This window comes from Branchiostoma lanceolatum, chromosome 3 (genome assembly GCF_035083965.1).
Source record: "Branchiostoma lanceolatum isolate klBraLanc5 chromosome 3, klBraLanc5.hap2, whole genome shotgun sequence".
NCBI classification, from domain to species: Eukaryota; Metazoa; Chordata; class Leptocardii; order Amphioxiformes; family Branchiostomatidae; genus Branchiostoma; species Branchiostoma lanceolatum.
In genome coordinates this window covers 32,234,780-32,246,890 of record NC_089724.1, presented here as the reverse complement: position 1 = coordinate 32,246,890, position 12,111 = coordinate 32,234,780, and the positions used below count along the sequence as shown (strand labels likewise).

The 12,111-nt window shown below is 41.3% G+C and overlaps 1 protein-coding gene across 2 annotated transcripts in view; it reads left to right on the top strand.

Moving 5' to 3' along the window:
• The window catches only part of LOC136431448 (mitochondrial proton/calcium exchanger protein-like), a 51,009-nt gene that overhangs the window by 7,903 nt on the left and 30,995 nt on the right, over positions 1 to 12,111 (top strand). For both annotated transcript variants that reach the window (XM_066422821.1, XM_066422820.1), the window contains exons 3-8: positions 78 to 561; positions 1,167 to 1,310; positions 4,263 to 4,406; positions 5,528 to 5,731; positions 6,725 to 6,976; positions 9,183 to 9,338. In XM_066422821.1, the coding sequence (XP_066278918.1) occupies positions 78 to 561; positions 1,167 to 1,310; positions 4,263 to 4,406; positions 5,528 to 5,731; positions 6,725 to 6,976; positions 9,183 to 9,338 (1,384 nt within the window). The remainder of the gene's footprint in view (positions 1 to 77; positions 562 to 1,166; positions 1,311 to 4,262; positions 4,407 to 5,527; positions 5,732 to 6,724; positions 6,977 to 9,182; positions 9,339 to 12,111) is intronic.

The window sequence follows — 12,111 nt, the reverse complement described above, 5'->3', positions numbered from 1 at the left end:
CGATGCTCAAAAGTATGGTTTCCTTTTTGTACCAATTACAACAAAAGCTTTTATGTCAAATGTACTTTTTTTGGTAGGTATCATCTACAGTCAGACCTGACCCCATTGGCTCCTTGGTCTGTAGCTCGACCAATCAGTAGCTTTCACAATTTACCAGACCACCGGAAAAGCCATGGTATTGGACCGTACACGCCTCCAGCTCCAACTCTGGTTCTTGTAAACTTTTCTCCCTTTGGAACTGTCCCTAAGTCCTTGTGGATCAGATGCTTTCATGGTGACATCCCTCAGCATGGAGGTAAAGCAGAGTCAAAAGTAGAACAGTCGGTCAAAGCTTTAAAAGAAAAGGAGAAACAGAAGTCTACTGCACCGGAGCCCCCGTTTATCACTTCTCCTGGAAAGGAGTTGGCCGTTCCGCGCAGGTCACTATGGGTGCGCTTTTTGGAGGAGGTGAAGCACTACTACCACGGGTTCCGCCTGCTGTTTCTGGACTTCAAGGTGGCGGCAAGACTTTTCTTCAAGATGTGGAAGGGGATTTCTCTGACGCGCAGGGAGTACAGACAGGTGAGTAGGAATATATGATCTGTACAATAAGCTGGTTCACTGCTCATTTACAGGACATGTATTAAACATGGTCTATACAAGAGATTTCCATGATATCTGGCATGCCGATAGCTTATATAAAGATGTACACAATAAGATGCAAATTACGCACATTGGGACTTAATTTGCATAGTTAATGAGGGATTCGTATAACTCCAGTGTTTTCCATAGTATAACTGTGATATAGGTCACATATGAAATATATGGCAGGTGGAACATTAACAGATACCAATCATGCAAATAAGGGCCTAATTTGCATTGATAGCCTACTTGTGACATTTAAGTTCATGAAAGGTGAACAGAACTACATGTATGCAGATTATGCAAATGAGGTCATTTACATACATTTAATTAGAGTATTTCTTGGAGGTATGAGGTCTCCAAACTCTTGAAAGGCATAAGAAAAATTGCACTGGTCTGATTGGGTTCATGAGGGAAGACATCCACTGGCCTGATAAGTGCCTTCACTTGCTCAAGGCAATCAGGACAATGAACTCCTCCAACCATGCTTGCACAGTTATATATCATTCTAATTTTATATGTTTAATTGTGACCCCATATGACAGTTCACCCGCACAGTGGCAGACCTGGGGCGGATCGTACCATTCTCCCTGTTCCTCATCATTCCCATGGCAGAGATCCTCCTACCCTTCTACGTCAAGCTCTTCCCAGGCCTGATGCCGTCCACTTTTGAAGACAAAAAGACCAAGGTCTGATGCCTGCTCTTTTATCTCTGATCTTTTATGCAGAATAAACCCATTAAGGTGCTTGTGTCACCAATGACACTAAAATACAGCAGTTCCAGATTATAAGCAACCATCATTAGTATTATTCAATAAACAAAGACGTTTGTATGAAATATACACCCTTCTGATATTATTGAACATCCAATCTTACAAATCATATATCTAGTTCTTGATTACCGCTGCCAGGTAATCTGTTAATGTCTGCCCATGATGTTATAGTAAACATGGCAAACATTATGAAAACTTGCAATAGACCGTTCCCGAAGCTATGCCCCCTGTTCTTTTTCTAACGCCTCCGTCAAAAACAGCTCTTGACGGACAAAAATGGCTGCCGTCGCTTGGCTGCAGGGTGCGAAATACTTTTTTGAGCCAGGTTGCACGGTGTGCAACCTAGGTAGAAAGCTAGGTTGCCCGTCAGAATTTCAGGTTGCCCCACCTAAAATTCACTGATTTCTTGAAATTATATGTTGTAAGTACATAGTATTACATAGCCTTTAACAATATAACTGGTGCTTAAATGTGTTTTTGTTTCAAAATAAAATTCAATGATATACAATGTAAATAAAACACCACAACAAACAAACTTATGCAATTCATGTGTAACACAGCTATTTTTTTTAGTACAAATGAATCCTTTTTTCAACACCCATAGACTTTTTGCTTTTTCTGCTCTAGGAAGAGTTACACTGCAATGGTTACACTGCAATAGGACTTGTATCTGTACATTATTCTCATTCCTCACAAAAAAGTTGCTACAGGGCATATTTTAAAAATCTAATAAAAGTACCCCCGGAATAGAATTATCTATATCTTTTATTGAAAAATTCACAGGTGAGTTATTAATGACATACATGTATGATAATCATAAAATAAATACAATAGTCTATGTCATTGTCCAGTTTTTATCTCACTGTCACAACATTTTAACAACTTTGTTAATTCTATAATCATTGTTGCAAAGTAAAGAATTTTTAAATCCCAGCTTATTGTTAGTAAAGTGGCTTCATCTCCACTTCTGCAATTTTTAATTTTGCCCAAAAAAAAACACTAACAACATTTCGCCCATAGAAATACACAGCAACTCAAACACTGCCCTCTACCAGAAGTTGCCGGTACTGCAGATTACACGTCATTACTCTCGCGCAACCACGCGATATCCAGCGAGAGTCGATGAATTCAACATGGCGGCCAAGAGCCGAGCGCTAAGCCGCGCTCTCTTTCCGACGAATTTTGCGTTTCAGGCACAATAAAACAGGTTGACTATGGATGCAAACGAGTGAAAAAGTATCGGTAACTTTTTTAACTTGTTTAGTTGGGGGTCGATTTATATGTTTGTTTTGAAAATTTACGAGATTGAGAGCGAGTGTTTGTGCACACAACACGGGTGTGTGAGCTTCCTGGCCCATTATTTTCTACTTCGTCCAAGTAATTGCCGCAAAATCGTTTTCTCCGGCCCAAAATTTAGGTAGCGCACTGCGCAACCTTGGTTATGAGATAAGTTGCGCCAACCAAAATATTGTTGCGCTGCGCAAGTGCGCAACCGGGTATTTCGCACCCTGGGCTGACAAAAATAGGGACTGACATCTGTTGAGCTTCTTTACACTGAAACCCTAAAAGCGCAGACCAAAGGAAAAGGCAATGAGCACAGAGTTGTTTTAGGAGGGGGTGGATGTAGTTGCGTTGAGAGCATATTCTAATGTTTTCGGTCAATGCACAGGGCTCGAAATAGTGGGTGCATGTTCGTGGTGGTTTTATGTGCACCCAAAATTGGAGCTGTGCACCTAATTTTTCACTGTGGGTGCACCAGTGCACCTAGATATTTTCGTATTCTATGTATATAGGGTAACGGTTCTCTTGTACACTAGTATATAGAATATTCTTGAAATGTAAGTATCAGAAAAAAGCAATATGACCTTTTGCTGTACTTAACTTGATGTATTGCTTGGTTGAAATTTGATATCTGGATAGAATTACAGATTGCAGTTGAGAGGTAGTAGTGTCAAACTTAGCTTTGCTGACATTCAACTTTATTTCATGTGGTGCACCCAACATTTTTTTTGTGCACCTAATTTTTTTGGTTGGGTGCACCAGTGCACCTATTTCCAAAAAAGAATTTCGAGCTCTGATGCAGAAACGGGAGGCACTGCATAGCATTACCTTGTTGGTGGACAGATGACAAGTAGCAGATGCACATGTAAAGCAAGGTGCATATACAATTTGTATCTGCATACAGGTTTCCCACTGTGATGGCTGCATGCATTACAGCTGCATGATCTTTAGTAATAAATAATTAAAATGCCCTTCTTTTACTACCATTTTCAATTTTAATTGTGTGTGAAACTGTACGGTCAGGGAGCTTGTACCACATTCCAACTACTACAAAGTCCGCTAGTGGTACTGTACCACTAGCGGACTTTGTACATAGTAGTTGGAATGTGGTACTACAAGTCCCTGCCCTTGAGTGCCCAAGCTGCTTTCTTTTTCATTTAGTTAATGTCCTGAGCATACATGGAGCCAATATCGTGAAAACCTGTCACAGATAAATGTACCCTGCTTTACATGTGCCGTCTCTAGTCCTGCTAGCGCTATTTTTGAGAATTTTGTTCGAAATAGAACAAGGGGTTACTATATGTTCAATATGGTGTTTGACAGGATTGGTCTATTGTATGTAATTTACTATGATTATACAGTGTTTCCTTCTTAAAAGAACATTGTTAAGATTTTGGTCTTACACAATGAGAGGATGGCAATTAGCGGTTCCACCAATGAGAGAGCGGCTGCATGTCTGTCAAATATTTGTATTTTTATGTTTTCATTTTGCATTTGCACACTTTGATGGAGGTAGAAGGGGCTATAGGATCGGTCAATATGTGTTCCTGTCTGTTGTTTATTATTTATTATGAAATGTTGTCCCAGGATGAAAGGTTGCGTCAGCAGCTGCGGACTCGCCTGGATACGGCGCGGTTCCTCCTGAAGACAATGGAAGAGTTGCCCGTGGAGACGAGGAGACGGAGCTCGGGCAGGAAGTCTGTGGAGGACTTTATACAGTTCATGGACGGGGTCAGGACTGTTCCATTACATTTTAATGTAGGGGGTGTAAATAAAATCATCAGGGTTTCTGCCACATTTAGTCTTTTGAAATTCAAGAAAAGAAAATTCACTGATAAATTTGTAGCAGCTGCTGCACTTTCAAAAGCAACATGACAAGTCTATTCGCTAGTTAGTAGTTGGTCACAGTCAGCCACCTCGGATGTGTATTGTGGAATGTTTACTGCAGTGAATGCTTGGACAGTTGCAAATCCCCCAATGGGTTTCTGCCAATGAGAATATGGAACCATCCTAGCATCAATCGCAACACACATTCCACTATGCACATCCCAGATGACTGACCGTGACCAACAAGCATAATATTATAGACTTGTCATGTTGCCTTTAACAGTACAACAACTGGTGCAATTTGATAAGTGAATTTTCTTTAATCAAATTCATTTGTTAAAAGACTAAGAAGTCCATGAGACTGTCTGACTTTTGCAATTTCTGTACAACTTTTTAAATTGTGTGATAACTGATGTCCATTAATGCAAATATTCACTTCAAATACTGTGTTATTATGAATATGTAAAAATGGATGGGACTGTTCTAATGTGGCTTTTGCAAGGAGGTGGTAGTATGCACCAGATGACTGGTTGCCTGACCATGTTTGACGACAAAGTCAATTTCTCACCCATATTACACCATATTCGTCTTTTTCAATCTCTGACTCCAGTAACCGTTTAAAAATATGTCAGGCCACGTCCGTTGTAACATCACCTGGGCAATCTGACCTACTCCAAAACATGAAGGTGGGGAGGGGGAGCTTTCCATGCCATCATTTCTGCCTTTTTGGCTTGTAAAAATTATAGCCAGAGCAAAGATGTGGCTTTTTCACCTTCTACAACAGCATGGAATGCTAAATGCTCCCCCTACCCACCTTCGCATCTTGGCGTGGGCTGGATTTCCCATGTGATGTCATGCAGTGGGGGTCAGACCCATGCGCCCAGTTACGGAGCAATTTTCAAACAGCTATGAGAGTTACAAATTATGATGGACTGGTGTCATATGGCTGAGAACATGACTTTGGGGTTTATTTAGCATTGTCTAGTAGACCTTAATCTGAAGGGATTCTTTTTACTGGTAAACAGCTTCGTCAGAGTGGTGAACCTGCCCCCACTGAAGAGATCCTGAAGTACTCCAAGCTGTTTGAGGATGAGATGACTCTAGACAACATGGAGCACCCGTCCCTGGTAGCCCTGTGTAAGTTACTACAGCTCCAGCCTATAGGAACCAACAACTTCCTACGCTTCCAGCTCAGAATGAGGCTCAGGACTATAAAGGCAGACGACAAGGTTGGTCGGACACGTTCAAGTTTGTTTGTTTATATTGCATACCTGGTAAACTGCCAGATAGCTTAACACATACACACATTAGAATGTGACAACCCCTACATTGTACATATAGGACAATCTCTCTCTCTCCCATAGCTTAGTTCAGTAATATAGGACAATATATCTAAACGTTAGAAATTCCACAAATAGTTAAGAAATTTTTAAAAGCATTTTAACCCCAAACAACATACTCTTTGTAAAGTAGATTAAGTCTCATAGAGTGAATGTTATATAGCAGAGGATGCCATATGATGTACTTCATACAATATTGAGCACGTAACCAGAACATGATGCGCATACGGTTATATAGCCTGCTTAACTTATTATAGCTGGTGCCTCTTTCATCCTCTTTGGTCAACGTTGCATCAGAGTAATGACCATTGCATACGATCTCTCTTTGGACACAACTACATTATTGTATGAACCATCATATGGATATTACCCAGAACATAATGCGCATATGGTTATATAGCCTGGTAAACTTATTATAGCTGGTGCCTCTTTCGTCCTCTTTGGTCAACGTTGCATCAGAGTAACGACCATTGCATACGATCTCTCTTTGGACACAACTACATTATTGTATGAACCATCATATGGATATTACCCTCATATATACAAACTCGAATCTTATATGCGTATGTTCTGGTGACATGGGGTACAATTGTTGTGCAATTAAGTTTACCTGATACTGTAAAAGGGGAAACGTTCGTGGTGGTTTTATGTTCAAGTTTTTTTGCGCTGACCTCTTCACTGCGAACTTAAAACCGCCGCGATCATGTCTCCTCTAACAACAGTAAAACCTTGTATGGCACTTTCAACGGAAAACTCCAAACTACGATGAACACTCCATTTTCTCCCTAGTTTATAGTTTCACAAAGTTAAATCCCTGCAAGCAATTCTCCTTTTGCAGTAATAAATTGTCATGATTATGTTGAAATTTCATTTGATTTTCAGATGATTCAGAGAGATGGCATCAACACGCTGACAGCCAATGAGCTCCAAGTGGCCTGTCGTGCGCGGGGGATGCGAGCCCTGGGGTTGTCGGAGGACAGACTACGCTTCCAGCTGTCCCAGTGGCTGGACCTCCATCTGAACGAGGAGGTCCCCACATCCCTCCTGCTGCTGTCCCGCGTGCTGTACCTCCCCGACAATCTGCCTGCCGCAGACCAGCTCCAGGCCACACTCTCCGTCCTCCCGGAGTCTATCGTAATGTCATGCTTTCTTCATCTTGTTAGGCAACAGCAAGTCAATTATATGGATGACATCTGCACGCGCATTGATTTTCGCCTTTAAAAAGTTAAAGTTTAAGTCCTCCCACACCACAAGGTGTATAGGCCAGTGCCCATCTCCATTTCATAGCCCTGAGCCACACTGTGGTGCAGTCACTGCAGCAGGGGGCTAGTCAACTGGCAGTGGAGTGTGTTTAACTTCCATACTGTGTCAGAAGTATGTACCATTTTTATGTTTCGCCAACGAAACATATTGTTTTTGTCAGGTTTCTTCTTCTCCTTCTTCTTCTTCTTCTTCTCCTTCTTCTTCTCCTGTCAAATCTTCAAATCGCTTCTTCTCGGTCGTCCATCGACCAAATTAGCTGAAATTTGGTATGCAGGTAGAGTACGTGTATACCCCTAGACCCTTTTTAAATTTTTTTGATATAAGTTTTTAAAATGATTTTATGGAGTTTTTTTGGTCATTTTCAGACAAAAGTCGCACATAATGGCCTCCAGTGCCGTGGTGTTGAAACCTGAGGACCTGAAATTTGGTTTAGTTGTGCATTGGATATTTACCCAAAGGACCCCATTATATTTTTTGGCATACACTACTTCAAAATGATTTATTTTGCAATTTTTTGATGCAATTTTTGGTTATTTTCTGTCGGGGCCAGGAAGAACTAGGTCATACTGTAACATAAGCCCCCCTACACTTCCCTTGTCTGGGACTTAAAACCAAGCAGATGTCAGGGGGTACCTCTACTAATGGTATTACAGAAAGTTATATGTACCTTATGTTACATGGTACGGATGTTATATTTGAGATGTAGGTACCTATAGGAAAGGTGACTACACCTGACAATTACTTATGCTAATGAGGACCTAATTTGCATAATGTATGCATAAAGTTGTATGTCCCTTACCGTAAATGCTGCGGATGTCATCTTTGAGATGTAGGTACCTTTAGGAAAGGCGAACACACCTGGCCATAAATAATGCTAATGAGGACCTCATTTGCATGATTTATGCGTAAACTTGTAATTCCCTTACCGGAAAAGCTGCAGATGTCATCCTTAAGATGTAGGTACCATTAGGACAGGTGAATGCACCTGGCCAAAAATTATGCTAATGAGGACCTCATTTGCATAATTTATGCAGAAACTTGTATTTCCCTTACCGTACAAGCTGCAGATGTCATATTTGAGATGTAGGTAGCTTTAGGAAAGGTGCACACGCCTGGCCATGACATATGCTAATGAGGACCTCACTTGCATAATTTATGCATGATGTTGTATTCCCCTTACTGTAAAAGCTGCGGATGTCATCTTGAACATGTAGGTACATGTAGGAAAGGTGAAAGCACCTGGACATAACTTATGCTCATGAGGACCTCATTTGCATAAATTATGCAGAAACTTGGATTTGCCCAGGAGTTATTTTGGGACAGCCCACTTCTTGCATGAGGAGTATGGGCGAAACATCCTGAATTTGCTCTTAAAGCAAATGACGGCCAGTCTAGTTTTGATGAAGTCTTTGGTATGACTTGGTGCGCCTCTTGTCCAGACATGTCCTACCCAGGCGCAAACTCGGGCCTTCTGGTTCCTCATAATTTGAACCAGATGTGGTAAGTGACAGAGACGCAGCAACTTTGTTCCCCTCCTTCCATGTCTGAGTGTAGTTATAGAACAGACATCAGTAGTGTGGTATCATTGAGTGTTACTAAAAGAAACAAGGTTCCATACTAGTAGTAGTATCACTTTCTGCACTTCTTAACTTCAGGAATACTTGCTTTGATACCATGTTTTGTTGCTTCTTCAATTCTTGAAAGTTTAGGCATTTTGTGTTTTTATTGCCCATCTTGTTTGTATTGATATTAGATTTTGAGTCTATAGAGGGTGTCGTCCATAAAATTTACTTGATGCGGCCTTAGTTCAAGTACATGTACTATAATATTAATTACATTTATTGACAGGATTTTTGATACTGATATAAAAATGGGTTCTAAAACTACTCTAATACATAGGTTCAACTTCTTTTCGTCTCTGGGTGAGGTTAAAGTTAAATTCATTGGTTGAGATGGGTTTGTTTAGTATAAAATGGTCAAGACGCATAAGGAAAATGAACCTTTCAGTACTTTTCAAAGATCTAAAGTGATGTCTTTCCTATAACATGATCTAAAAGAATATCTCTGCTACTTTCAGGAAAAAACTGCTCGGTTGAAGATTGCGGAAGCGGAAGGTGCGGTGGACAACAAGACGAAGCTGGATGTGATCCGAGCTGAGGAGGAGGCCATCCAGAAGGAACTGGAGGAGCGAAAGGCAGAGGAGATGGAGAGATTTGAGCAGGAGAAGAAGAAGGTAAAGCCCGGGCTATTAGCTAGCAGGGCATCAGGGTGTCTTCTGGGCACCATAAACTCTCCAAGCAGAGGTTTCGGTTGAGTAGGGTTAACGTAGGAGTGTCCGGGATTTTTAACGTCTCTCTCCCTTCACCATTAATTCATCGTTTGGCAAATCCTTTTAGTTTTATTGCACGGGATTATCCACATCCGCCACATTGGGGGCAGTGTCCAGCCAACCATGCTGCCATCTCTATTGTCTACTCTCAATGGCAGACGTCACTGCACGAAACTTTTTGACACAACAGAGTGTTTTTTGTTGTTTTGCGTTTACAAACCCAAACAAGAGTCCGTAGGACACAATTCTCCGTGAAGTATTTATAGTATGTACAAGTATTGACCCACACAAATTGCATCTCTTCTCAGTCCAAGTAGTGTTTTAGAGCAAGTAAAGAAAAAGTGTTTGTTTATATTTTTCTTTCAATACAGGAGTGGTCAACCTGCTGAAAAGTATGTTTTTACAGTATGGCACAGATGGGATCTAGAAATTCCGGGAAAAGTCACAAAGTTAGATCTAGATGGCCCCTTTTCAATTATCAACGAACCATTCAGCCTTACAACTAAGATGTATCAGAAATCACAAATATGCAGTAAATCCTCTTTCCACAATTTATTGCAGGCCGGCCTGCTCTATAGCTATCAAGCTATTTGCAATAAAAAAAGGCTCATTTATATTATCGTAACATTTCACGAAGGTCAAAGGTCACCGGATCTAACCACCCGGAAGTGACACGGGCGCGCGCACTTTTCTGAGAGATATTTCTCAACAATCTTTCATCCCCTGCGTAAACTTTTTACATTGTCACAGCCTCCGTATTATAAACTACAAGTGTGGTAAGTTTGAAGGTCCAGAGATTTGCCATTTTCACACTGTGCGTAAAAATGCATCGTCCGTGGTCCCGTGCGCACATACTGTATGCGAGTTGCGACGGACACTGCATACTTAATACACAGACTGGAGGTCACTATGCACATGTTCGCAGCTAAAACTCACAATTCCCGTTGCCGCATTTGTATGTAACTTGGTATATCGTTTGCTAGGTTGCGTGTGGTGATGCACGTTGTCTATTTTTCAATGTAACAGTGACTATACGATCACAGCAAGTAAGGAAGATTTATACCCCGTATCTGCCTGAAGTATTCCAGTCATGCATAACGGATTATAACATGGTCCCTATGGCAGGGCAGTGGGACATAGCATTAATTATAGGGGTGCAATTACGATATTGGATTGACGTTTAAAGTAGTTATGGTGTAACAAAGCTATTGTGCATCACCACGCCGAACCAGGCAAACGATATGCCAAGTTACACACCAATGCGACAACGGGATCGTGAGTTATAGCTGCGAACGCGCAAACAAATGCAATCCCAATACTCCCAGAAGGAGGTCATCCTCCTTCCCGGAGTAACAATGGCATATGACAAAAGAATGAATGGAACGTATGTGCAGTAGACATGTTCGTGTTTTGAACTGTGAGTAAATATTGTTGCAAAAGTAGCCGGATGTCAGAGCATTATGAGGGTGTGTTTTTTTTAACACCAGGAACTCAGCCAGTTTAGTAAACTATCTTGCACCGACTGTTACTCAAACAAATTAATAGCGGATCTTAGGTACAGTCAAACCTGCCTAGGCGACCACCTTTTCAACGCGACCACCTGGCCATGGCGACCGCTTTTTCTCGGTCCCGAAAGTTTTCCCCATAGGCACAAGCATTAAGCTGCCTGCACAAGGCGACCACCTGTCCAACGCGACCGCGACCGCCATGAATTGGAACCGCACAGAGCACAATCCCTGCCCATGGCGGCCGCCAAATTTTCAAGCGTGTGGTGACATCGGATCATTTTGCTGTCGGATTTCAAGGAAATGTTTTCAAGACTTTGAAGGACAAAAATATGGACAAATTTATATGGAATAGCAATGTTATAGCATCGATTCCTCCATTAAGTGTTTTAATAAAACGTTCCCCCTATCCCTATAAACATTGTAAAGACAAATGTTTGTGATGTTGTTGTGCCTATCGTAATCTTATACTAGTAGTTTACCGCAAACTCAGTTCGGTTTAAACTAAATTTTCAAAACGAATACGTAGTGCATGGCGTCAAATAGTCAGATTTCACAGAAATAAGTATCTATTTCTTGTATTTTCAACAAAAATGTGTCTGTGTCTTACTAAATTCCGCCGAAAAATGACTTCGCGGCGGGAAAAACATCGGGCGAGAAATGTTGTTCACTGGTCCCGACGCCATCTTGGACCAAGTTGGCGCGGCCCGGATTTGGCGTACCGCTGACCTTTCTAAAACACGATGCTTTTGTGTATGAACATTTACGAATACTGTAGTTATTGATTAAAATCAATATTCTTATTTTCTTTTTATTTCCATGAATCTCACAAACAGTTTATTGGACGCTGTGCGTTCTGCTGCACTCAAACTTACCTTTCGATGCGGTCGCACAGAGCTTGGTGGCGCGGCGCGACGAAATATTCACCTTGAAAATCACACTGTTCCGTTTTCATCTTTAGTTGTCAGATCGAAAACTTTTTGACCCTTTTATCCAGCGGTCGGCGCCCCAAAAAAGGCTGGGACCAGCAGGTGTTTTCTAGGGATTTGTCTAAGGCCTTAAAACTTCGATGATGTGCGTGTGTGTGTACTATTTATGTAAGGTGTGAATGCGGGAGGGCGCTGCGAGATCATCGAGGCAACCATTGTTTTGTAGTCAAAATTATGACGAAA